Raw genomic sequence first — 27164 nt, forward strand, 5'->3', positions numbered from 1 at the left:
TCAAAGCTTTTTTCGCTCTCCACTAACACATCGACGTTTCATGCTGTCATCGAAATGACAGTTCATTAATTATTCCGGAAAAATTGAAACGCAAAAAAAATATAAATTGTTTACAACGAAAAATATCTTGTGCTTTTAGTTGTGACATGTGACGGAAATTAAAAATTTTGTTGCAGAGAACACCGTTTTGCGTTGGCGACCTTCGCCCAAAATAACATTAAGTTAATTTGAGTTGTGACATGTGAAGGAAATTAAGAATATTGCTGCAGAGACCATCTTTTTGCGTTGGCGGCCTTCGCCCAAAATAATATTAAGGGTAAAGTTTTACAAGACGGTACACCACCTAATTTAAAAATATCAAATAATAATAAAAACGGAGCTCGAAGCGCGCCTTTTGATTCCACGTTTGATAATTTTTGATAAAAATTGGGTGGTGCACCGTCTTTTAAATCGTTACCATATTAAGTTGTATAGAATCGACGGGATGGCCTACAAGGTTTTATGTCAACTAAATCGCTCCCGATATGGTCGGGCTAGTACCTTAATGGTTCCCGGAACGTACCCGATCTGCATCCGGCAAAGGACCACCAAAGTCCATAACGGGGAGTGTCCTTATCGCTACAACAACAACAACATTATTTACTTTCTGATTTTCATTCATACGTATGTGCATTTTTAAATAATAAAAAAAAATGTCATATTCTAATAGATAGCATCTCCGCCGGGTTGCGATTCAGCTCAGAATATGCCAAAATCAAAGGAAATATACAAAAACAAGGTACTTTACAAGCAACATGCTTTGGAATACGGTACCAAACTGGTTGGATGTATTTCCCTAAAAAAGGCTGGAACTACGCATCTTGGTTTGCCAGTATTTGCTTCGGTAATTTATATTGATTTGTAGTGATTAAAAATTGCAATAGTAGATAATGTAATGTGAATTAAAATTGAATAGGTAGCCGGAGCAAAAAAGGCAACTGATCGGCCTGCAACTGTTATTTATGTGGTGCCACCGGGAGCTGCTGCTGCTATCCTAAAAGCATTAGAAGCAGAAATGTCTTTGATTTTTTGCATCACCAAAGTTGTGCCATAACATGATAGGGTTCGCGTTAAGCACGCTCTCTTAAGGCAAAAAAAATCGCGTCTAGTCAGGCCCGATTGTCCAGGAATCATCGCACCAGAAAGGGTAAGTAAATTGGCTACCATATTATATATATAAGCAACATGTATGAATTTTTTAGTGATAATTTGTCATGCTTTTGTTGATAATCAACTGAAGAATACAAATACGACAGAGTTCGAAGTTCATGTGAAAACCAATTAATTTTTTTAATTAGCATTTGGAGAGAAAAATACATATGTATGTATGCATAGAACTGCATAGAAGGGTAGGAAAAATGAATTATTATCAGTAGATTTGCAAGATTTTTGTCATTTCCCCTGCATCGCAGTTGTCATTACATTGCGTTAAGAGAGGACATCAACACCTTACTACCCACAGCCAGTTAAAATTATTGTAAATTTTGCTCTTTTCATCACTGTTTCAAAACGTGGAAAGTTATATATCGAGCATTCCATGGAGAATGGTGCATTTTAGCAGACTTTTGCATTGCCGGCATTATTAATATTCAATCCCTAGAAGGTTTAATGTAGTCATATCAATAGTTCCCGAGATGGTGGGGCTAGTACCACAATGGTGCTTGTTACCCGAACGTAGATAGATAGATCATTTATTGAGGATTGCACAGTGACTTGCACATCTCCTTCACAGCACCTCATCCTAGCCGACTTCCTTGATGAACCCCAGCAGTGTTCTTTGCTTGAGGGATTAAATGTGGGAATGCTCTGGCCATGGTGAGCCCATAAACTTAGCCCTACGTCTTGAAATTGCGTCGCAATCTAGAAGGATATGGTCCACCGTCTGCTGATCCATCACAAAATCGGTATGTGTTGTTCGATATTATACCCAGCTTTTGCATGTGACTGTTCAGCCTACAGTGTCTTGTAAGAATAGCCGTTAGGGTTCTTAGGTTATTCCGATTAGCACAGCTCAACATATAATGGGAGGTTTAAAAGGACGTGTTTCCAATCCCCCTTGCTCCAACTTTTATTTGGCCTTATTTTCGTTATTTTTGTTACACATTATATAATTTTATTGTTATATTTATGCTGTCGGAATGCGAATGATTCCGATCAGCAACAGTAAATACCAGCTGGAAATACCGAATTCCAGCGAAATTAGTTGTTGGAACTGTCTGGAGTTACAGGTGGCGACCGATTTTCTTTTCTTAGGGCCGGATGCATTGTATTTTGCTGCTACCATTATTACCATTCCCTTTTCGCGCTCTAGTATCGGTATATCATGTAAAAAAATAAAAGAAAAAAAAACTATCTTATTGGAAGGGTTTTACAATGCTCCAATAAACTTTTTTTAAAAGTATTGAAGTTATTACTACTTTTTATGTGATTAGGAAGTTCATTGAAATATTTCAGGCCCTTATATATATGACCGTCCTAAAAAGATTCTTTTCCGGCAAACGCAGCAAACCCATTTCTCAGTACTGGGGTCAGGAGAAGGACCCGGATTGGGGTCGATACCTTCCCGGAAGAGGAGAGTATGGCGCAGACCCGCTGCAAGGATCTGCTGGGGGGTTGACAATTTGTGGGAGAGACGCAACAAATTAAACATGGAGTCCGCCTGCTCATTGCCCTCCACTCCCCTGTGGCCTAGGACCCAGGCCAACAGTACTACGTTGTGTGCTCCTAATTGATTCAGTTTTTCTACGCACCGAAGGACAAGTGCTGACTTTATTTCGAACGCCGTAAGTGCCTTTAGTGGAACCTGACTGCCTGACTGAGTATGGCAATTGTTTCTTTGGGGTATCAGCGCTGAAGGTTCAGCTTAGCGCACTAACTTATGGCGAATACTTCCGCTCGAAAATGCTCGGATGTGCTTTTAGAGTTACTGATATTTTGGTTCTGGGTCCGAAAACTCTGGCTCCAATCCCCTCTGGCGTCTTCGAGCCATCTATGTACCTTCCGATCTTGAGCCTAGTAATACATTGCACCCGCCTATACCTATACAGCCGTACCAAGAGACGGAGCAGCCCATTACATATTGGCACAACCGGAGCACTGCTGGACATCCATCCTATATGAAAGCTATGCATTCAAAAGTGTTTGTACCAGTGGCTGGTGCACACCGAACTGGACCAATGTATGCTATATTGAGGCCTTCACAAATACCAAGCTATGTTTATGTAAATAATGTTACTGCTAATGTCAATTTGCACGGTTGAGCACATACAGTACCTACGTTTATACAAGGTGGAACACCACACTACCTACATGGCGATGTAGCCACCGATCAGGTTGTTGTAAGAGATTAATTAAAATATGTTATTCATAAACACTGATTCTTATATTTTTATTATCATTAAACTGTAGACTAGACTCATGACGGGTATTCTTACTGGATACTGCCTTCTGGCGTCACATGCCTTTAAATTAGGCTTGGTCAGTGATAGCAGATGTAGGAAGTGCGAGTTGGAGGAGGAAACGTTCGATTTCATTCTGTGCTCGTGCCCTGCGCTTGCCGGGCTAAGACTCCAGCTGACAGATGTCAGATCTAGAAGCAGCAAGTGGCTTAAGTTCTAGGAAGCCGCTAACCCGCTGGAGCCATGAGAAGCGTGGGTGCACTTTGGGTGTCCCAAGACAAGTTCCGTACCTGCTCCGAATAATTTGATAGATAGATAGATTAGATAGGGATCTGTTCTAGGTCCAACTCTTTGGAATGCGGTGTATGGCGGGGTGCTACAAAACCACCTTCCCGGAGGCACGGAAATTGTCGGCTATGCAGATGATATTGTCGTAGTAGCAGTGGCCAAGAAACTTGATCTGCTCCAAGCATTATGTAATGACGCCATGGGAAGAATAGAGGAATGGTTGACGAACACGGGGCTGGAGATGGCTAGCAATAAGACAGAAGTGGTTCTGATGAGCTCAAAGCGGACTGTGGATGAGTTGGTCTTAACCATAGGAGATTTTCAAATAAATTCAAAGCCCTCCTTGAAATATCTAGGAGTAATCATTGACTCAAAACTAACTTTTAGGGAGCACTTCAGGGCGGTGGGGGACAAAGTTTCTAGAGTTAGTGGAACCCTAACGCGAATAATGCCCAACATCGGCGGCCCAAGCGAAGCTACTCGTCAGCGATTATCCAACGTAACTAGCTCTATAATATTATATGCAGCACCAGTATGGCACAGATCTAAAATGGTCTACCAAAAAGATATACTAGCAGCCTACCGCATTACTGCTATACGAATAGCATGTGCTGTTCCGACGACGCGATCCATGTTTTATCCAGGAAAATCCCAGTAGATCTACTCTCAGGTGAAATGGCCGATCTGTATGGCATTGGATTCAGCCGACCATCTGAAGATGCTAAGAAAACCGCAAGGTCACGAACAATAGTTAGGTGGCAAGAACGGAGGGAAGATTCGAGAAAAGAGCGCTGAACCTTCATGCTAGTCCGGAATATAGCGGAATGGTACGAGCGAAAACACGGCAAACTAAATTACCATCTCACACAGATATTGAGCGGGCACGGTGGCTTGAAGGAATATCTACATAAGCGTGGGATAGAGGAGGATCCTTTCTGTCCAAGCTGTCCGTCCGAATTGGAAGGCGCAGAACATGTAATATTTCACTGCCCTCGTTTTCACGGCGAAAGACTGTCTGTAAACAGAGTTTTTGGAGTGGAACCTTACATTAGGAATTTAGTTCCACGAATTTGCGGACAAATAGATTGTTGGATTGCTGTGAGCAAGATGGCCTTTATAGTAATGACGAAATTGATGATGCATGCCGAAAGGGAGCGTAGAGAAATGCGCATACGAAGTAGTGGCGACTAAATCGCCTTTGAAGTTACTTTACCAGGTCTTGATTCTAGTTATCTGAAATTTCTCTTGTGCCTTTGGAAAAGAGCTATGTGTGGAGCCCTATTTATGGAACACTTTTCGGCTTATATTAAAAACTTTTAATCTATTCTTACTGATATGAGTTTCTTTTTCATTCTAGGTAATTTGATTTTGACGATGTGAGGATAGAAATATCCCAAATATTCCAGCTGTGGCTGTAAGAACATACATTTGCTCAAATTAGAAGAAAACTGCACGGTTGAGCACATCCAGTATCAACGTTTATACAAGGAGGAACACCACACTACTTTCACGGGGATGTAGCCACCGATCACGTTGTTGTAAGAGCTTATTTTAAATATGTTATTCATAAACACTGATTCTAATATTTTGTTTTGGTTTTTACTTTAGAGTCAACCTGTTATATAAGCGATGTCAGCTATGCCTGTAACTTAAGCGCCTTCAGATGTAATAGTTACCGCGGACGCGGTCACAGGAGTAGTTCACTACGTGGGGATTACACTAATCAAGGACTTTCAATATCGGAAGGATTTCCAGCACTATAACACACCAACAATATGTGCAATCACCCGAATAAATTGTACAACAAACGTTAACACCACATCATCAGCCAGCAACAACAACAACAAACGCAACAAGTTGAAATTTCTAAACAATTAATGACTAGTGAACCACCAACATATCCGCAATATGCGCAAACATCAACACCAACATGTGTCGCCTACTTTGCAACACGGTGAAGATGGCCAAGGCCAATCTGATTCTAATACTGATAAAGGCGAACCATTGGCAAATTTAAAAACTCAAACAGACCACGAAAAATGTTGATGATGGTATTAATTCTAGTACGGATAGTAAAGAATTTAAACCTAGGAAAAAAGCTAAACTTGATAAAAACTTAACCGAAGATGACAATGTTTCTAATTCTAATACTAAGGAAGATGAACCTTTGATAAATATGAAGCTTAAAACAGAGTTATCAAAAAATGACGATGATGATAATGATGTTGATGCAAAGTCCAATGTTGAAAATGATGAAAATTATGAAACAGAATCTGAAAATAGTATGAGTGTGGATTATAACCTGAAGCAAAACTGTCATATCCTGTACGGCCAGAATTAGATGTTAAGAAAAGAGCCTACATAAAGAGGCTCAGTATATTTATGGAAAATTTATCATGAGACAATGCCCAATGTATGTATTTCAATTAAATTCAGCACATTGTTGGAAAAAGCATCTAAACTTTATGCATCGTGTAGAGAAACCAGAACATTTACAATTTAAATATAACGAACGTGGTGCAAAATGTAAATTTTGTGTTATTCAAGCAGCTACACCAAGCTTCAACAAATTATTGGACCATGAGATTTCTCATATGCCTAATAGTCATTATTTAAAATGTAAATTATGCGATTGGAAGACGAAAATACATTCAAGTATGAATTTTTATTTACGTGTACAACACGCTGAAACAATTGATGTAACAACGAAAAGTTTAGAATTGAATGTTTGTCCATATTGTAATCACAATGGTATTTACACAAACACTTAATACATCTTTTCTATGTTTAGAATGTGGTGAATAATTTAGAACAAATACAAGTTTACGTGTACACCACAAGATTTGAACGGAAATATCTTGAGGGTATGGTTACACCTATGTGGCATCTACAAGATATTTATAATTACTAGTATGGAATGAATCCGGATATGGAAGAAAACGGAGGTGACGAATCACCATGCTTCTTTGGATTCTGGTGATACTCCTGACATGCTTCCTAATTTCCCTACGTCTGATGTTACTATACCTACCAAACTAATATGACTGCAAACTGATGAGCAACACTACCAGCGCAGGAAAAATAAGAACTTCAAAACAAGGTTTCGGAAAGGGCACGACTATGAATAGACGTTAATGTATTTATATAGTTTATAAATATAAAAATTCACATATGTAAAGTTCGCTAGATTAATAAGGCAATAATTTAAATTCTAAAAAAACATTGTATATATGAATAATTTATAATTAAATATTATCTGAACATAAAGGACGCGTTTCATTCATAGAAAAAGCGATTTGACAGAAGGTAACCGATACGGGTAACCGATAGACCAGTTACCCGTATTGTTGTTGTTGCATATGTTTTGGTTAGCGATAACGAAAACATAACTGATGAAGTAACTTAAAAATGTAAATAACATCGAGCGAGAAGGAATGTCGAAAACACAATAGGTAAGAGCGAGAAAGAGAGTCACACGTACACTATTTTGAGAGAGCACATGCGTTACCTTTTTCACGACAGCAATGTAAAAGTCATTAAGACGATAATTGGTGAACAAGTTATTGATGACGATTAAGTAATCGATTAGGGAACGGGTACCTGTCTTGTAGGGCTATGCCTTGTTGTAACACTCCCATCGAAATTGTTAATAGATTGGACATGGACTAAACTAAGGTTATGTTTAGAGGGTGTGCATGGTTTTTTACACACTTTCACTCGAACCAATTTACATCCATTGTGAGCGACCTCAGTGTGGTCTAACAAATGCAAGTTTGAAATTTCTCAAAAATCCGCATTGACTTTTGATGTTTTTTTTCTGAAGGATGTTATATATATCCTTCCGTATGGGCTGCTGCATGCTGCAAAAAAAATTTAATTAAAAAACTCGAAACTATAATGTACAATTCTCGGGATTTCGAAAACGTTTTTGAAATTGGTTTGCATATTTTCAGTCATACAAGTGTACCTCCAAAGTTGTTTTAATTTCCAAATTAAAAGACGGAAAGTTATGAATAGTATTTATGTTATTTATCTTATCTATTTTTATTATATTAAATATGGTCACTGCTACTTGCGTGTTTGCAACTATACATCAGTGTTTGAGTGAAGACAAAACATCACAAATCATACAAGAAGATTGCGCGATGCGCATGTAAACATTAGATCAGCTGTTTTTTATGACGTATTAATTGACCCTTTTCCTTTAGCATTTTTTCTCGCTCTTTTTTTATTCGCTCAAGGGTCAACTATGACTTAAATGCGCAGAACCATGACACAAAAAAGAAGGTAGTTCCACTCAAACTTTTTTGACGTATTTGGGGATTTTTGATGTTTCATAATGTTTGTTGATTTGCCAGAAGCGTTGCCTTACCGTTATCGTTTAAGGCGAAATTGTGGTTTTTCGGAATGGAAATTTCTTTTAGGATGAAAACGCAATGGTCATCTCAGACAATAGTAATATGCGTTAGCACGATTTATGTGCATACATAACGATTGAGAATACAGTAAAACATGCAATTTTATTGAAAAATAGGATAATGACTCATGCATACACGAAAAATCCTGTTGTTCTAGCATGGTCCTATTATCATGCCCCTGCAGTGAATATTTCTCAAGACATGTTGAGAAAAAGTGTACCTCCAAAGTCTGTACATCTATGTCAATGCTAAAAGGGCACAGAGTGTGTATAGGCGGGGCTACCCCAATGTGACCCCTGACGGGCAAAAACACTCTCATAACTAGTGGCTAACCTTCAGAGTTACAGGGTAATGTTCTCCCTAAAAAATGGTTTAACAATTCGCTCCTAAAGCGCAACGCTTGAATTATACAATAAATAAAAAAAAAAGAAAATGTGGACCTGTAACAAATTTATATAGAAATTGCGGTGTCGATTTGTAAGGACCTCCGTTGAGCAAGCAATTGACAAACGTGTATGTTTTGTCAAAATGTTCTGAGCAAACGTAGGGGCTATATTCCCTTGCTTTGCATATTTCGATCCATGTTTTTTCCACTAAAACAGTTTTCGGGAGCTCGAAAAACTTATTAAAACCTTCTTTTCTAGGCTGATATCTCGTATTAAAATATGTCTAAGGCATGGGGCCCGTTGTTTTTTCTTTTTTATTTAAAATAACTATGAAAGTAATTTAGTCGTATTCGTTAATATGAAATCCATCAAAATTAGAAAAATTCGTAACATGTTTCAATCTGGTAGATTGTTTTTGGTGAAAGTGTCATTTGCCGTCTTTCAGTGAGTCTTACAGCTCCGGCTCACGCTCAATTCTCACGGGCGGGAATGCTCTGGATCATTGTGAGACTTCAGAAGCAGATGTCGTGAAATTTTCGCACACGTGAAATGTGATAGGCAGATGTCGCCGCTGTTTTTCATTTAACTCATACGGCGAAAGGCTAAGCAGCGACATCTATTTTTGAAAAAGTAGGTGTATTAAAGGCCGCGTTGCCAACCTAATAAGAAGTAAATAACAAATTATCTGGCTCACAAATTGAACCAGACTTCTATCTGGATTTATCTGGCTCAAATAGTTGCTGTTGCATTTAAATGCAAAATTATTTATCTGACTCAGGATTTTGCCACCGGATGATAGCTATTATCTGGCTCACAAATCGAACCAGACTTCTATCTGGATTTATCTGGCTCAAATCGTTGTCGTTGCATTTACATGCAAAACTATTTATCTGGCTCAGGATTTTGCTACCGGATGATAGCTATTGTCCCCGCAAAAGTAAAGTGGCTAACGTCACGCTAAATGGAACTACCTCCATTTTTTGTATCATGCGCAGAACGAAGCAGTTTTGAACTCGTGAATGCGCAATCTTGGTTGTTGATTTGTGCAAAACCATGATGTAATTACAAGGTGACTGACGTTGGCAGCTTCTCTTTCTAATCCGCCATCTTGAACTCCCACTCTTAAACTCAATTTGCCTCTTTGCGAAACTGCTTTTTCATTCAGAGGAAAAATTGTAGTAAAACCCATACAAATCAACTTTCCTGGAAAAGTATGCAACAGCATCACTTTTTTTCTCCAATTTTATTTTGTGTTGACTTTTCTATAGCTCAAACTAGTTACAATTCTCAAAAAAATCATTATTTTTTCAACAAAAACATTTAAATTTGCCATTTTTTTAGTTCTATGAGAAATCCGATCGAATATTTAACATGAATAACAATAAATTAGTGGGGCATTTATTTATTTATTTAGTCTAGTAACAAATGTTTATTACAGACACTTATGACTAAATTACAGAGACCAGCTTATAATAAGCAATGGAAATGGAGAACACTAGCAAAAAGAATTTATATTATTACATATTAAGTAATTTTTTAGTTTAAGTTGAAAAGCGTATTTTGAGTCGGAGAAATCAATATCCAAAACACTTGAGAAGCAATTAATTTCTGATAGAGCTCTGTTAATAGGCGCTTTTGAGTTATAAACAGTTCTACTCAGCCCTATGAAAAAGATTTCAAAGTGGTGGAGGTTTCTACAGGGAGTATTTAAGCATAATCTTTCAAGAAGCAGCGCGCAGTCAATTTTGCCCGTGAAAAGATCGAAAATGAACAACGAGGCCAAAAGAATTCTGCGACTGTTTAGGGATAGTAAGGATATTAGTTGGCATTGAGACTCATAAGACGGGATCGGTTCAGAGAAACGTAATGAAATAAGCGCGAAGCGCATAAAGATTTTTTGAACCCGCTCTTGGCGGTTGATGTGAACTGCGTGGTAGGGCTGCCAAATGAAAGCCGCATACTCAAGTTTGGACCGCACAAAGGACGTATATAAAACTTTGAGTGTGTAGGGTTCAGAGAAGTTTGCGGAATGGCGTCTGACAAAAGCAAGCATTGAAAGCGCCTTAGAAATTGTGAAGCTGACGTGAGTGTTAAAATTAAACTTTGAGTCGAAGTATACCCCCAAGTCTTTAACTTCAAGAGTCGTACGAAGAAAGGTTTCTGCAATATGATAGGAGGTATGAAGTGGCCTCAGCAGTTTACCGTACGTCACAGTGCGGCACTTACTTATATTAAGGAAAAGACGGTTCTTAACACACCAGATATAAAGCTTATTAATCTCAGATTGAAGAACAACGACATCATTATAACAACTGATCTCAGAATAGATCTTGAGATCATCAGCATAAAGCAGAAATTTGGTAGATGAGAAGCAAGAGCTAATGTCATTAATGAACAAGATAAATAGTAAAGGGCCCAGAATACTGCCCTGGGGCACTCCAGAGGTGGCCCAAAATGGTTTCGAATAAACGCCGTCAATATTTAAAACATTACTTCTGTTGTGCAGGTAAGATTTAATCCACTGTAGGAACGTAGAGTGGAACCCATAACAAGCTAATTTCGCAATTAAAATTTTATGAGAAATTTTATCGAATGCCTTGGAGAAGTCTAGGCATATTGTATCAACCTGAAAACCCTGCCTAAATGCCGCGTAGCAATCCTCAGAAAACACAGCGAGGTTCGTTAATGTGGATCTGGCCGGGACAAATCCATGTTGATTGGCGCAAATCAGGTGTTTAATACTAAAGTAAAGCTTGTCATTGACAACACATTCGAAAAGCTTCGAAGTTGTCGACAATTTGGAAATAGGCCTGTAATTAGAACAGTTACTTTTGTTGCCAGACTTAAAAATGGGAGTGACGGATGCTTGTTTCCAGTCATCAATAAAAATACCCGATGCCAATGATTTATTGAATATAATCATTAACGGTCGTACTAGCGAAGGACAATTTTTCAATAGAATAACTGAAAGATTGTCAACATCAGTTCTGGAGGAATTTTTAAGTTTTTTAATCCCCTCAACTATGTCTGCCTCAGTGAGAGTAAGTGACCCAAAATTATTAGCGGAGGAAGACTTAATTAACTTGCGTATGTTATCTGTATCTTCCACAGTTAAATCATTATCTGTGATAAAGTTCGCCGAGAAGAAGTCAGCAAAGAGATTAGCAACCTCATTAACAGAGTTGGCAGTAATATTATTGTAGCTTACTGATTTCGGTATGCTAGATACGCTCTTCATGGAGTTAATGTAATTCCAAAAGTTCTTCGGATTGCTCTTGATGTTTACCTCAAAATTTCTGACGTACTTAGCATATAAAGACTTATTAAGATTGTTAAATTTTTTCTTGTAAACAATAAACAAATCATAAAATCGACGCTGATTAGTAAACTTATATTTTTTAAAGAACTTGTTTCTCAAATTTTTTAGATGTTTGAGCTCACTATTGTGCCAGGGAGATTTATAAATTTTATTTTTATATACCGACACGATTTTTTCGCAAATCTTATGAATTTCATTTTTAAATACATTGAAAGACTTTCCAACTTCACTTTCGCCAAGCATAGCATCCCAATCAACTCCACGTAAAGCAGAATTTAAACGATTAAAATCACATCTTCGAAAATTGAACGATGTTTTCATATTTGATGTAGGAATACAGAAATACTCAAAGAACTGAATTTCAAGCTTTAAGGGCAGGTGATGCAAGTTTGGTGGCGAAATTGAAGACGCAGATTCCGAGATAACAAAACTAATATTATTACGATATTATTAAACCAACCCCTCCAAAATTATCAATAAGATACGATTCGTAAGAGCTGTTAATATTAGTAGGAGTTAAATAGAGATTGTTTTCAAGAGAGATCCAGCTTACATTACTTAAATTAAAATCTCCCAGTACACATAGCTGCATTTCTCCTAAACTTCGCTTAATATTTAAGATATTATTTACATGAGCCTTATAAATACTTTCTGGGCTGGACGGCCCGTGGTCATTTATTTCCCAATCGTTGCTTGTTCGCGGCATAAAATCATTGAAAATATTGTCCAGAATGTAGACGACCATGCACACGCAACCGAGTGCACCCTACGGAGAACGGTCAGAGTTGGATCAGAAATTACATATATGATTCCGATGGGGCTGATATATATACCAATATGCCGATGTGAACACCACTTTTCGAATTAGTATTAAATGGATCTGGAAATGTACCAATGGCCTCACCTGAACCATTTGATGCTATACAAACTGGAACAGATTCAGATGGTAATCCAACATATGCAGCACGTGTCTATTTTCAACATCTATTGCCTGCCGCCTATGCACCGGCAAAAGGTGTCGCACACGCTTCACATAGCAGCAATGTTTTAGTCAAAACGTCGAGTTACTAAATAATTTCAAAGATAAATGGGTGGCCGATTTAAATGGACATGTACCTGTGGAGCTGTGGTTGGTGGTTATTCGGAATTAGGTGAAACATACGTTTCACGTGCTACATATAAAGACAAAATTTTACTAGGAAAAGTACGTCCTTAGCATAGAGTAATGTATATGCCAAACAATGCCACTGAGGTGCGCAGATCTGAATATGAAGTACATATTGGTACCAGAAACTATCACAGCAGAAAGTAACGACGAAGAAAATTGGGTAATTGTTTACCTTAGGGTACAACTGATAAAACTCGTCTAAAAATATCGGGAGGGGTGTCAAAAGACGCGTCTTGATCCCAGGACCACGAATCCGAAAGCGAAAATTAAGAATTTTATTTCTCTGAAAAGATATTTCTAAAAAACCGAAAAATGGCCCCGGAGCGCTCCGAAACCGGGAGTGGGATCCATAGTATTTTTGCGCAGAACACTTTTCTGCATTGGCGGCCTTCGGCCGACACCGGTTTGGAGACAAAAACTATATCCGAGGAAAACACTTATGTTCACAATTTTTTTTTGTGGGTACCACAAAATTATCAAAATTACAACAGCCACATGAAAACTTTTAAAATTTCTTTTGTAAATATCTCTTGACAGACCCGAAATTTTTTACCTCCGCTTTCGGATTCGCGATCCGGGATCCAGAACGCGCCTTTTGATACCTCTCTTGATATTTTTGGACGTGTATTAAGAGAGTCATGCTGTCGTATAGAATTAACAAATATATTACAGTTTGTTATATTTTTATTATGAAAACAAACCCAAAAAAAAAAATTAAAAATGTGAGAGCAGTGAGAATTTTAAAATTTTTTTAAACGTCATTTGGGCTCTCACTGGTTTTACCTTGTAATATTTATACCTTGGCCGTCCATGATGGAATTATAGAAGGTGGCGCATTGCGCATGTAAACATTAGTACAGCTGTTTTTTATGGGCAGTTATTACGTAATTATCCTTTAGCTCTTGTTTTTTTCTCTCTTTCGTTCGCTTAAGTAGGCATCTGTGACGTACTTGCGCAGAACGAAGCAAATTTGAATGTGCAATCTGGGAAGGTTATTTGTGTTTGCCGTCAGCTATTTAAAAAACTTGTTGGCAGCGCGCTCATTGATGGTTGCCGCTGAATTGCTGAATGTCAAATATGCAAAAATGACAGCTGTCAGCAGGGGTTTTCTTTCTTTCCGGTGACTGCTCTACAAAAGACGTTAAAGTACGTACATTTTTTCTAAATTTATCGTTGAAAATATATGCAATCGCTTCCCAGATCAGTTAATTAAACGAAGAGTGCAATTGTGCAACATTTCTTACATATGAAATGCATTTACACTAGTGCTGAGTAGTTGTAATTGCCCATAATTAACGACTTTTTCCTGGTTATACAAATCTTGGAACAGTTTGCAAATACTTTTTGATATTGCATTTTCACAGGCCATCGCCATTAATCAATTATTTTGTTTATGTTTTAGGATGTTTATGCCAAAGGCTCATCGTGTCGCCATATACGAGTATCTCTTCAAAGAAGGTGTCATCGTTGCTAAAAAGGATTTCCATGCACCAAAACATCCAGAGTTGGAAACGATTCCAAACTTACATGTTATTAAAACATTGCAGTCGCTGCACTCACGCGGCTTGGTGAAGGAACAATTCGCTTGGAGACATTATTATTGGTATTTGACCAATGAAGGTATTGAATATTTGCGTAGTTTCCTGCATTTACCTCCAGAAATTGTGCCAGCCACATTAAAACGGCCAGCACGTTCAGAAACAATGCGTCCACGCCCAGCTGCATCTGCACGTACTGGTGAGCCATCAAAGACCGGTGAGGATCGTACAGCGTACAGACGTGCGCCCGGTGGTCCCGACAAGAAGGGTGATGCTGGTCCTGGTGCTGCCGATGTTGATTTCCGTGGTGGTTTCGGACGTGGTGCGCGTCCACAATAAAAAGTGTTGGTCACTTAAATAGTTATAAATGAAGTTGCAATTGGGATTTTTTATATTAAAGCAAGTAAAAATGATAAAATGAATAAACAAGTGTTTCTGAATGCAGTGGGTGTACATAGTGAAGTGAAAATCAGTAAGTGAAGCTAGTATTGTAGCCGAAAGTTTAAGTATACGACAGCGTTAAGCAACGTAAAATGCTGGCACAAATCGGGAATGATTGGCGGCCTTCATCGCCAATAAATTGCGCGGACTGGTAGACCGCTGAGGAAGAAGCTCTGTAATAATGTTACTTCTCCGTGGTAAGAAACCCAAGGTGATTGTTTTGAGATAACAGTGACGCCTAACGCAAACAATGCGAGGAACAAAGGGTTAAATAAAAGTTCTTAATACTGGAAATAAATATTAATATATTTAATTGTCGGCTTATTTTTCGTAGACAAGCATGGACATCTACAAAAAGAGGATGTTGGATCGGAAAACTATTTCCTTTGGTAGGCAATGAAACTTTCTGCATGAGAGATACGCACCTTTTTCTTTGAGAATGCTAATGGATATTTCCATAAGAATAGTACGTCAATACCCTTAAATAGGTCCAATTTGGGAGTGTCTCTGGTGCAACCTTGTTGAACAGAAATAGATTGGTTGCCCTATAAGTAAGCCAATAATTTGGGTCCATGCTATCGACTTAAAATAAATCTTCTAGAGATCCAAGTAAGCCGAGGGCGGAATACTTTCGCCTAGTTCATGTAAAAGCTGGACAGTAAAGCATGAACTGGTTCGATTATTCCGCTTCATCACCTCTTTCTTGTAGCGAGAAAGAGACTCCTCGAAAGTTTTTTGGAGTTTTATCAGTGTTGGCCATTTTCCGGTACGCTCCCAAAAATAGTTTCATTAATGTAGGAAAAATGTAATAAAATACAAATACAAATGTACTAGCCCTACCAACACGGTAACGAATTGATATACCACTTTAAACTTCTAGTGCTTGGAACCTTAATTTACGGAAATTATGGTACTGCTTATTTTCCTAAACAGCATAGTTGGTCGATCCGATTACTTTCCTTAAAAAAAAAATTGTGAACATCAGTGTTTTGCGCGGATAGATAGTTTTGGTCTCCAAATCAGTGTTGGATCTACCCAGAGTAATTATTTTGGTAATTCTTTACTTTAGCTCACAACTGCTAAAACCCCCAAAAATGTCGGGAGAGGTGTCAAAAGACGCGCTTTGGCCCCAGGAGCACGAATTCGAAAGCAGAAATTGGAAATTTTATTTCTTTTCGGAGATATTTGGAAACAAATTTTATAATTTTCATGTGGTTGTTGTAATTTTCATGATTTTGTGATACCAACAAGAAAAACTGGGTAAAAGTGTTTTGCGCGGATATAGTTTTGGTCTCCAAACCGGTGTTGGACCCACGCAGGGTATTTTTTTTTAAGCGCGGCCGAAGGCCGCCAATGCAAAAAGGTGTTCTGCGCAAAAATATCATGGATCCCACCCCCGGTTTCGGAGCGCTCCGGGGCCATTTTTCGGTTTTTTAGAAATATCTTTTCCAGAAATACAATTTTTAATTTCCGCTTTCGGATTCGTGGTCCAAAACGCATCTTTTGACACCTCCCGATATTTTTGGATGAGTTTTAGCAGTTGTGAGCTAAAGTAAAGAATTACCATTTTTTTAGCACGGCCAAAGGGCACCAATGCAGAAAGGTGTTCGGCGCAAAAATGTCATGGATCCCACCCCCGGTTTCGGAGCGCTCCGCGGCCATTTTTCAATTTTTTTAGAAATATCTTTTGGCAGAAATAAAATTTTTATCTTCCGCTTTCGGATTCGTTGTCCAAAACGCATCTTTTGACACCTCTCGATATTTTTGACGGGTTATAGCAGTTGTGAGCTAAACTAAAGAATTACCATTGGTTTTAAGCGCGGCCAAATGGCGCCAATGCAGAAAGGTGTTCGGCACAAAAATGTTATAGATCCCACCCCCGCTTTCGGAGCAGTCCGTGGTCGGTTACGGTTTTTCGTAAATGTTTTTTGAACGAGGTAAAATTTTTATTTTCCGCCTTCGGATTATTGTCAAGGTCAATACGCGTCTTTTGATACCTCTGTCGACGCCTCTTGGACGCGTATTAGCAGCATCTATGATTAGAAGCGTCATGTAGTATAGAATTACCGCAGTTTTACTGCAACCGCGAGTGTAGCGCACAACTTCTATCACCATTGCTGACATGTTTACACTTTGCTTAGTTCCCTTTTGTCTTGTTGTCAATTTTCCGTCGACAGCAGAAATAAAACAAATAATTGCGCTGTGAAAATCGTGAAATATACAAATTTTTGCTAAACATATTTTGAAACTTGAAACCGCTGATGGTGGTTATATCCCTTAAACGTGTATAAATATATTTTAACTCATCTGACATCCAAAGCAACAGAAGCAATGGGACAAATACAATCAATTAGCGATAGCACCATTCCGGATACGGTGGATGCAGTTCATATGCAAGTAATTCGTCACGCCAAAGTACTTTCGGAAATAAATTCATTGACCTATGAAGAGTTCAAAACTGGTTTGGATAATCTCAATGCGCTGTAAGAAACTGAAATTTTTTTAATTATGAATGTGAGAATTGTTGCACCTCTTTTTCTAGCTCCCGCAAGTGCATCGATCCAAATGGCAAACAGTTGGTATTTCTGGTTAAAAGGGGCACAGACACGTCTCTTTTATGGAAAGCAACAGTTAAAATAGCCTGCGTGAAAGTTGATCCATCCACGCGAAAAATCGATAGCTATAAATTCTTGAATTTGAAGCAATTTTTGTGCGTTTTTAGAACTTTCCAATCTCATTTGGAAAGTCTGGTATCGAGCGAAAACCAACAGGTAATTATGCGAAAAAGTATGTACTGAAAAAGATTATGTTGAATCGTATCAAAAGCGAGACTGGTCAACCTAGAGAAGTTCGAGGGGTCAAAAAAATCTCTCGCGCAGTAATTTGCGAAGCACCAGGAGGTGCAAGTACCGTATTTACACAATGCATAAGATCGGCCAACCCTGTAACACTACCCTAAACCTCAGAGAGTATTTTTGAGGCTACAAACCCACAACAACGATGACTGTTCGTTAGTCGGATAATCCCTCAGATAATACGAGAGAAAACCTAAAGCTGGCATGGAACCGTAGTAAAATACTCGAGGGCCATCTTTGACACCAGGCTCCTCGGAAAGCAGCACTACGACTCCATGACAACTAGAGCCACGAAGTCCATCATGGCATTCAAACGTCTAGCGGGCAAGTATTGGGGCTGCAGCCCACATGTCCTAAGATGGATGTATACCACGATAACCTATTGCGCGATAGCTTGGGCATCGAGAACAACTCGAGCGACGGCGAAGCAAGCGCTGACAAAACTTCAACGTGTGTGTGCATCACGAGAGATATGCGCACATGCCCCACAGCAGCGCTTGAGGCTATCCTCGACCTAACCCCACTACACATAGCGATAGAGCAGTCAGCCAAGCGAACCCTCCTGAATATCGCCAAGGAGGCCTGGGGCAAATGTAAAGTTATCTCGTCCCGGAACATGGAGAAACTGAGAGAAGATCCCAATCTCTCAACTCCCAAGGGATGATATCCTTAGCAGATAGTTTTTGGGAAAAAGTATAAAGTAGAATTGCGAGACAAGAATACATGGAAGGAAAGTAGACTGGAGAGCATCCAAAGGGTACACAAGACAATACGGTACACTGATTGCTCGAAAACCAGAGGGGATTGGAGCCGGAGTCTACGGACCCAAAACCAGAATATCAGTACCTCTTTGAGCATACCCGAGCATTTTTCAAGCGGAAGTATTCGCCTTAAGTCAGTGAGCTGAGCTGATCCTCCAGCGCGGATACTCTAATGAAACATTTTCCATACTTAGCGACAGTTAGGCCGCACTCAAGGCAATTTCGGCGTTTGAAATAAAGACAGCACTGGTCCTTGAGTGATAAAAAAACCGAACAAATTAGGAGCACACAACGTAGTACTGTTGGCCTGGGTCCCTGGCCACAGGGGAGTGAGGGTAATGAGCAGGCGGACAACCTGGCCAGAAAAGCAGCAACCCATCGGTCCTGAGCCGTTCCTGCCAATTGGCCCACAGGAAAATTTTTTAATTTAATTTATTTATTAATACGGCTGTTTAGGCCTAAAACTTAAACTACTAAGCACAATTCATTATTATAATCACTTATTTCTATTGAATATGCTGTTGGAAAGCCATGTGATTCCGATCAGCATATTTACTAGCGTGACAAATGGACTAGTCTGGGAGCCACTCATTTAAGGAATGTTGGAAAGGACGCGTTTTCAACCCTCCAGTGCTCCCAGCTTAAAGCAAAAAAATTAGGAACTTAAATTTTTCAATTATGTTTGTATTTTAAGCTGCCGGAATGTATTAGTCTCCGATCAACACAGCGAAAAATGTCTTCGGATGTTGGAAAGTGAAAATAACGTGTATCCAATCACCCCTCAACTTTGTTTAGTAAAGACGCTGTCGAAATGCATGAGAATTCCGATCAACACAGCTCAACATATAATGGTTGAAAAGGACGTTTTTCCAATCCCCACTGCTCTAACTTTTGTTTGACTTTTTTCGTTACACATATAATTTTATTGTTTTATTAATGCTGTCGGGATGCGAGTGTTTTCGATCAGCAACAGTAAATATCGGCTGAAAATACCGAATTCCAGCGAAATTAGTTGGTGGAACTGTTTGGAGTTACAGGTGGCGACCGATTTTCTTTTATTCTGTTACCATTCCCTCTTTGCGCTCCAGTATCGGATATATCATGTAAAAAATAAAAGGAGAAAAACTTTACCTTATTGGAAGGGTTTTACAATGCTCAAATAAACTTTTTTTTTAAAAGTATTGAAGTTATTACTACTTTTTATGTGATTAGGAAGTCCATTGAAGTATTTTAGGCCCTTATAAAATATATTTTGCTTGTATACTTCTGTTTTGAAAAGAGGTAATCTAAAATTATTGTTTTCTCTGATTACGTATGAATGTGCATCATTTACATATGGGGTATTCCATCCCATTTCGATCAATTTTGAACCCGACCCCTTTTAGAATTGGCTGAAAGTTTTTATTCTTTTTCTAGCTTACGAAAGACGTGTTTCAGAAGTTTTTGAAATTTTTTCATCCAACTCAAAAAAAGTTATGAATTTTTAAAAAACCGTTTTTGTTTTCAAAGTGCTATAACTTTTTCAAAAATTGACCGTTTGGGATCTTTTTTTTTTTAAAAATTTGTTTTTAAATGTACTTTTCGGAAAAATTCAAAAAAAAATTTTAAAGTTTTTTCTTTTTGTAATTTCAGTTTTTCGAGATTTTTCGAATTTCGCCCTTTTTTTCTCATAAAAAACTTCAATCAATTCTGCAATCATCCCCACTAATCCCGGAGTGGGCCGAGAATTTTTTTTTTTTTTATTTAATTGAAAAAAAAAAAACTTTAAAATTTTTTTTGTATTTTTTCCGAAAAGTACATTTAAAAACATCTAAAAAAAAACTATCCCAAACGATCAATTTTTGAAAAAGTTATAGCATTTTGAAAAAACACCTTTTTTTTCAAAATATTTAAAACTTATTTTGAGTTGGAAAACGGTGTTTTTTTCAAAATGCTATAACTTTTTCAAAAATTGACCGTTTGGGATCATTTGTTTTTTTTTTAAATATGTTTTTAAATGTACTTTTCGGAAAAAATACAAAAAAAATTTTTAAGTTTTTTTTTCAATTAAATAAAAAAAAAGTTCTCGGCCCACTCCGGGATTAGTGGGGATGATTGCAGAATTGATTGAAGTTTTTTATGAAAAAATCTCTAAAAACTGAAAAATTACAAAAAAAAACTTTAAAAAATTTTTTTTGAATTTTTTCTGAAAAGTACATTTAAAAACAAATTTAAAAAAAAAAAGATCCCAAACGGTAAATTTTTGAAAAAGTTAAAATGGTGTTTTTTTTTAAAATTCATAACTTTTTTTGAGTTGGAAGAAAAAATTTGAAAAACTTCTGAAAAACGTCTGTCGTAAGCTAGAAAAAGAAGAAAAACTTTCAGCAAATTCTAAAGGGGTCGTGTTCAAAATTGGTCGAAATGGGATGGAATACCCCATATATAAGCTTTTACGCTCCAGTATCGGATATATCATGTAAAAAAAAAGGAGAAAACTTTATCTTATTGGAAGGGTTTTACAACGCTCCAATAAACTTTTTTTAAAAGTATTGAAGTTATTACTACTTTTTATGTGATTAGGAAGTTCATTGAAATATTTCAGGCCCTTATAAAGTATATTTTGCTTGTCCACTTCTGTTTTGAAAAGAGGTAATATACAATTATTGTTGTCTCTGATTACGTATGAATGTGCATCATTTACATATATAAGCTTTTCGCTGAGGTATGTTGGTAATTTACCGTGCTTGATATTAAATACAAATTTCATACTGTGGTAGAATATAAGCTGTTTTATACTCAATAGGGGGCATTTATTAGTAGAAAAGAGGGAAAAAGAGATAAGAACACTGGCGCAATACGCCAGGTTTGAGACAATCTAATTTACTTTTAGGAGGTTATAGCACAACTAGATATAGGGCAGCAATAGGCCTCTCGAAAGATAACCTAAGAATCCTAACAGCTTTTCTTACAAGACATTTTAGACTGAACACCCATATACAGCAACGGCATATTAACAAATAACACATTCCGATTTTGTGATCGATCAGTGGAGACGGCGGACCATATCCTACTGGAATGTGACGCAATCTCAAGACGTAGGGCTAAGTTTATGGGCTCACCATGGTCAGAGCATTCCCACATTCAATCCCTCAAGCCAAGAGAACTGCTAGGGGTTCATCAAGGAAGTCGGCTTGGATGAGGTGCTGTGAAGGAGATGAGGGAATAGATCAGTGGTTGCAGTGCAATCCTCAATAAATTATATATCTATTTAGAGATGGCATATATTCAAGGGGCTAAAGGGTTTCGAACATTCCTGCCAGACGGGAAAATTCCCACACCCCTTAGGTTCGAGAGGTAGAAAAAAAATCCATTGTTTCGCCAGAATGTGCTAGTACAACAACAAAAAGAGTATCAGATTTATATCCGGCAAAGGACTATCCATATTTTAACACTTGCTTAGCTTTGCGATTAAAACAATAGCAATAAGGCCTAAAGTTGGGAAAAAGGAGTGCTCTCCCGCAAAGTGCTTTTGACCAATTAGTTTATCGTCCGTTGCTCTGAAAGCAAAGATGATAGTCGTGCACTCGAAAGGAGAAAAGTTCAACGTCCTATAAGAATTTGTTCTTCGTACGAGGAAAGCCGGAACGTAATTGGGAGGCTGCAATTTTAGGCAAAAAGGGCTATCCAATTATGTCGCCCCTCCCTTTACAGCTTAGTGTCTGAGCTTCTGCAACTACAGATGGAATACGATGGTAGAGATACGTGGATGACATCGGTACTATTGCAAGCGGTTTCGATTTCAAGTTATCATGTAATTAGAAGTCAAATGGATATTTTTGGGGTACAGTCAGAGCTCCCACTGGGAACATACGCTTGTCTGACATACACCCGGCTGTAAGGTACCAAAGAAATTGGAGCAAGAATATTCAAAAAATCGGATAAGTATTCACTATATGTCTGTGTGCAGAGGTATACCTGCAACGTGGCTATTCAAATTAGAGCACCGGGATATGAAATGACGATCAGGCAGGAGAACTGAACTAGTTTCCGGGCCACATATGGGTGAATGTCAATGAGCAAGCGAACAGGGATCTTAAGCTCTGATAAATATTTCCAAAAGCAACGTGAGAATGTTGGCAGACACTTACAGGGCTCAGAAAGCACACACACATGTTTGTGCCCCAATGCGGATGAGACTGCAGAGCACATTCTTCTCGAGTGCGAGACCATTAGGGAAGAAGACAAAAGATTGACGGCTCATCCAAGCTTGAGGGAGACACATAAACTCGATGAAGACGAATAACATAATCAATTTTTCGAGGGTGCACGGCTGACATGGGGTATTGGGAAGAGAAGGAAGCACAGTAGACCTATAGGTCACAGACCATTAACTCAAACGACTATTCCTTTATATACTTACGTCATGTATTTATTTGCCATTGATACAATTTGACAGGAATCCCGACTTAGTTCGCTCACACAAACGCCTGTTGAAGATGAAGCAGCAGCTGATCGAAATCTTATAACAGCATCAATGCTAATGGATCGAGTAAATATGCTTGTAAATAATGGTCGCAGTTCAAGCAGCGAAACTTCAAGCGGTCTAAATAGTCCTATGTCATGTTCACATTCGGACCATGTTGATGAATGCTCAATTTGTTTGGATCGACGTACTGAAGTTATATTGCCATGCATGCATACTTTTTGTACGCCTTGCATTGAACAGTGGTTTGTCTTATTGCAATTTATATAAAAAAAAAAAAACACTATTGTATAACGGTAATTTCTACTTATTTTATATTCCTTTAGGAATGTTAACAAGAAAACATGTCCAATTTGTTGTGAGACACTCGATAGTACAGACGAAACTTGGATTATGCCAGATATACCAGGCGTAGGAGAGATCAATGAAACAATTTGTGCTGAATTTATGGATTTGGCTAAAGAGCCCTAAGAAAATGTATAAATGAATCTTTAGTATATTTGACGGCATTCGCTTGCCAGTATTTTCTTTTACTTAGCATTAGAAAATAAATTAGGAAAACTCAGGCATTAATAACAAATCACCACGAAACAATTGAAAGGTATACTTCATAAATATCAAAAAATTGCAACTTCTGTGAGGAACAATACCATACAAACATATAAGCCAAATGTTATTCTAGACTTCCCAAGGCATATCGGCATTGAAGCGGTGTTGTGAACATTTCTGTGATCATTCCTCAGCATGTAAAAAATTTCACCATAAACCCAAATTATAAGTTAACAATATCCAATTATAATTTTAAATAATCGCAAACTATGTTTGCATTTTTCATTTCTTTTCATTATTATCACCTTATATACAATAACGAGTACAGGAAACACTCAAGACAAAAAAAAAAAAAGACGTTTAAAATTGCTTTGTTAAATACGATTTGTTACAAAATCTCATAGCGATTTAATTGTGCAAATTATGTTGTTATTTTATATGTATATGTATTTAAATATAAGTATGATACATATTGTACACAAAAAATTAAAACCTCTTTACTCCTAAAAATGAATGTTCTTGTTGGAACAATAAATAAGTTATTGCAACACATACATACGCATTCATATTTAAACATAACATACTAAGCTAATATTACACGCAAATAAACTACTTATTTATTAAATGTATGTGGTTCGATTAAGCAAATTTGTATTCAATTTAAAATTTGTAGGGATTGAATATATGTACAACGAATAAAGCAAGCCATTGGGCAGCACAAGCAATGTATGGGAAATTAATTTAACAGTTAATATGCCTTCCTTAATACTCTAAAGGCATTAAATAAGCAACTGATGTTTAGTTTTTTTTTATCGTTTATACGGAATTTATCAACTATGTTGACGTTGTTGTAGAAGACGCATGGCTTGTTGGTTTATTTGAACTGCAGCTATTTGTGCTGCATTTGGCGTTGGATCAGTTGGCGCGTCGTTTAATTGTTACTTTACCCTTAGCTAAGTGAGACATATTTATTTTAACCTTACTATCATTCGTCTTTTTTACCCACACCTGTAAGAGATAGATAACAATCTGCCATGTAATACAATTATATGTTTAAAATCAGAATGCACCAACTAACCACTTCATTCCCAATTGCTGTAATTGTAGCGGCGAATTTCGCCAAATCTTTTCCTTCAACATACACTTGTTGCCCTCTATGGAACCATCTACGTTGGTATAGTAATTTACCATCTTCAATACGTGTCTCGACAGTGGGTGTGACAATTGAATTTGTATTTTCTGTAAGTAGTCCTCCGTGTTGTAGATTACCAAACGGTATATTGCCTACACCATTTTGTTGCCCTGCTGCTAGGTAAAAATACAAGTTCAAAAAGTTATGAAATTTAAGGTAATAGAACATAATAGTCCCGTGACATGACTAAATAGTTTTAAATTAACTTTTCTTACATCATTGCGATTTGTACTCACTTGGTGCTAGCGGTTTACCACGTTGTATCGCTTTCATATCATTTTCGATTTCTTTATCATCCAGCAAATAAACAAGCAATTGGCCTGTTATTGGTTTTCTTCGCTTCTCAACCACTGGCACTGGTTCATTAGGACGCCTCCGTAATTTTCGTGTTACAGTGGGTTTTATTTCCATGGAATCGTTTGTTAGTTCTAAATTATAACGCTCATTTTCGATGAGTTTCTTTCGTTCTTCCAAATCCGCTAGTATGTTATCTTTTAAGTCAATCTGTGGATTTGAATTATTGAAAATTTTTTTTTAATAAAATTAGTTCTAAATAATGCTGCTGAAATGACCCTTAATGGATCAGCTCATATTCATCTAAAATGTCTCTTTCCAGAACAGTTGCGATTTATATTCTGGCCAGGAGTGTTTCGACAACATATGCCGAACTCATTATAAAGCTTTTCCTTATATTAATTAAATGTATTGCTAAAAAAAATATTGTACCTTCTTTTCTTCATACTCCTTCTGTGCCGCTCTCCGCTCAGATTGATAATCCTTTTCCACACATTCTTTCAAATAATCACGATAGATTTCATTGAGCCGCAATCTTTCTCTACATTGATATTCTAGCTTTTTTAAACGCTTAACAAAATCGGGATGTATAAGTTGTTTCAATTCCTCCATTTGTTTATTCAATATAGCCAACTTGTGCTGATAAACTCTAAAAGAAACAAAAATAAGAACATTACATCAGGGTAGCATGTATTCCATTCTTGTTCAGCTTAATTTAATAGTGAAAGTGTTGCGGGCCTGACCAGTATTTACCTGTGCCTCAGGAAGAGGAGTCGTACACAACAAATTACTTAGACCGATTTTGAATCGTGAGGTAAAGGGGCTAAAACTGCTCAATGATGCTAGGATCCTATAAATAAATCTTAAACACATTTAGTGTGGCGTTAAGCGAACTCCTAGTCACTATTGAGGAAGGTTGCAGTAGTTCTAGTAACAAGAACCATCCATTAATTAATTGTGATCGGGAGTTCCAGGAAACTGCCTGAGGGAATTTACCGACTAGTGTAGATGATGTCGTGGGCCTTTTTCCAGAATAAACATCTTTGTTCTCTTGGAGGAGGATCTGTATTAAAAAATTGTCTTTTTGAATACTGAGGTTTGTGGAAATTAAACAGAATATTGCTGTTCTAAATCTTCGGTGAGTTTTTTCAGGCTTAAATTGCAGGTTATTGACGTTTTTTGGCAGCGAAATTTTTTAACGTGTATTAGCAATGACCCCTGTTCTAGACTATTTGTCCGGTTTTTAAGTTAAGGCAGTAATAATCGATGACAATAGTAGTGATTATGCACATATATGGTACAATTTTAAATCTATGGCATAAACATTTTTAGCTTCAAGTGCACTACCCCCAACTATGAATTGCACAAAAGCCTTAGGCACTTTAATTAGATATGCGGACTTACTGTTCCTTTAGTTCGTGATTACTTCCACCATTTGTTGTGTTTGTAGCATTGCTGCTACTTCTGTGGTTTCTAAATTCTGTCTCACTTGCATCGTCAGTGTCTGCAAAAAATAAATATATAAAACTATTTATAAATAAATGGTAAGAAATACCTTCTTCACTATCGTATGCATTTTGGTCGTAATGGTTTGACCTCGAATCGTCGTTGTCCTCGTAGAAGTTTTGACTTGTGTACGCTTGGAACATGATTCATGTATCTTCTAAACGCTGTTTTACCCAATTATTTATTTATTTTCCGCAGGAATGTTAAATAAAAGCCGAAATTTTCTACAATTTGAAGTTAAATTTGCAATAAACCCAGCTAGCTGTCAAATTACGTGTTGTTTATCTGTATTCAGCGACAATTAGTTGCAGGGTTGTATCTGGACGGTCAATTAAAAGCGCTGAACACATCATGACAGTGGCTACTTAACGATATCGCTTGCTTTTGTTGAGAGAAATGAATAATAGCAGTTTTTTTTTTACATCATTTACACACGCTGTTATATGAACGCACCTAGTAATACTCTTGTTAAACTTGATTGTTTATCAGCTGTATTATTGCCAAACAAAAATTTTTTGATTGTTGTACAAATTAAAAAATGCCAAGATCA

The 27164-nt window shown here is 37.5% G+C and overlaps 4 protein-coding genes and 1 long non-coding RNA gene across 9 annotated transcripts in view; 3 read left to right on the forward strand and 2 right to left on the reverse strand.

Annotated features, from left to right (window-relative positions):
- The window catches only part of LOC137251387 (nose resistant to fluoxetine protein 6), a 44230-nt gene extending 24469 nt beyond the window's left edge, over positions 1-19761 (reverse strand). Inside the window, exons 1-2 of one of the 4 annotated variants that reach the window (XM_067785862.1) lie at positions 7693-7812; positions 7437-7585 (exon numbers count right to left, since the gene is read on the reverse strand). Coding sequence is in view for 1 of the 4 variants with exons in the window: in XM_067785860.1 (XP_067641961.1) it covers positions 7339-7387 (49 nt within the window). In the remaining 3 variants the exon portion in view is untranslated. Of the gene's footprint in view, positions 1-7338; positions 7586-7692; positions 7828-19742 lie in introns of those variants that run through there. The other 3 variants (XM_067785865.1, XM_067785863.1, XM_067785860.1) reach the window with 3 other exon arrangements.
- On the forward strand, positions 750-6992 carry LOC137251391 (uncharacterized). Its single transcript, XR_010953239.1, has 4 exons — positions 750-883; positions 956-1186; positions 5083-5263; positions 5334-6992. It is a non-coding gene; the product is annotated as an uncharacterized lncRNA (long non-coding RNA).
- Positions 14051-14983, forward strand: RpS10b (Ribosomal protein S10b). Its single transcript, XM_067785870.1, has 2 exons — positions 14051-14162; positions 14419-14983. The coding sequence occupies exon 2, from the start codon at positions 14420-14422 to the stop codon at positions 14891-14893; it is 474 nt and encodes a 157-aa protein (XP_067641971.1). The 5' UTR covers positions 14051-14162; position 14419; the 3' UTR covers positions 14894-14983.
- LOC137251389 (RING finger protein 141-like) lies at positions 17139-24347 on the forward strand. Its single transcript, XM_067785869.1, has 4 exons — positions 17139-17478; positions 17538-17766; positions 23047-23318; positions 23400-24347. Exons 1-4 carry the CDS (start codon positions 17327-17329, stop codon positions 23542-23544), a joined length of 798 nt encoding a protein of 265 aa, XP_067641970.1. The 5' UTR covers positions 17139-17326; the 3' UTR covers positions 23545-24347.
- LOC137251388 (sin3 histone deacetylase corepressor complex component SDS3) lies at positions 23360-26905 on the reverse strand. Of its 2 annotated transcripts, none has more exons than XM_067785867.1 (6): positions 26664-26905; positions 26513-26612; positions 25541-25757; positions 25051-25318; positions 24701-24927; positions 23360-24630 (listed from the first exon to the last, which is right to left on the reverse strand). In XM_067785867.1, exons 1-6 carry the CDS (start codon positions 26755-26757, stop codon positions 24538-24540), a joined length of 999 nt encoding a protein of 332 aa, XP_067641968.1. In that variant the 5' UTR covers positions 26758-26905; the 3' UTR covers positions 23360-24537. The 2 variants fall into 2 exon arrangements, with proteins under 2 accessions (XP_067641968.1, XP_067641967.1); XM_067785866.1 differs by having other exon boundaries at positions 24701-24930.
- Positions 26906-27164: the final 259 nt, after the last annotated feature.

Source organism: Eurosta solidaginis, chromosome 4 (genome assembly GCF_040869045.1).
Source record: "Eurosta solidaginis isolate ZX-2024a chromosome 4, ASM4086904v1, whole genome shotgun sequence".
NCBI lineage: Eukaryota > Metazoa > Arthropoda > Insecta > Diptera > Tephritidae > Eurosta > Eurosta solidaginis.

Bases quoted from the DNA above. Each gene is read 5' to 3' on its own strand.
- RpS10b (XM_067785870.1), top strand. From the start codon at position 14,420: ATGTTTATGCCAAAGGCTCATCGTGTCGCCATATACGAGTATCTCTTC.
- LOC137251389 (XM_067785869.1), top strand. From the start codon at position 17,327: ATGGGACAAATACAATCAATTAGCGATAGCACCATTCCGGATACGGTG. The intron at 17,767-23,046 runs GTAATTATGCGA...ACAATTTGACAG, and splicing joins TATCGAGCGAAAACCAACAG to GAATCCCGACTTAGTTCGCT. The intron at 23,319-23,399 runs GTTTGTCTTATT...ATATTCCTTTAG, and splicing joins ACGCCTTGCATTGAACAGTG to GAATGTTAACAAGAAAACAT.
- LOC137251388 (XM_067785866.1), bottom strand. From the start codon at position 26,757: ATGTTCCAAGCGTACACAAGTCAAAACTTCTACGAGGACAACGACGAT. The intron at 24,931-25,050 runs GTGAGTACAAAT...ATTTTTACCTAG, and splicing joins TGGTAAACCGCTAGCACCAA to CAGCAGGGCAACAAAATGGT. The intron at 24,631-24,700 runs GTTAGTTGGTGC...TATCTCTTACAG, and splicing joins CAGCAATTGGGAATGAAGTG to GTGTGGGTAAAAAAGACGAA.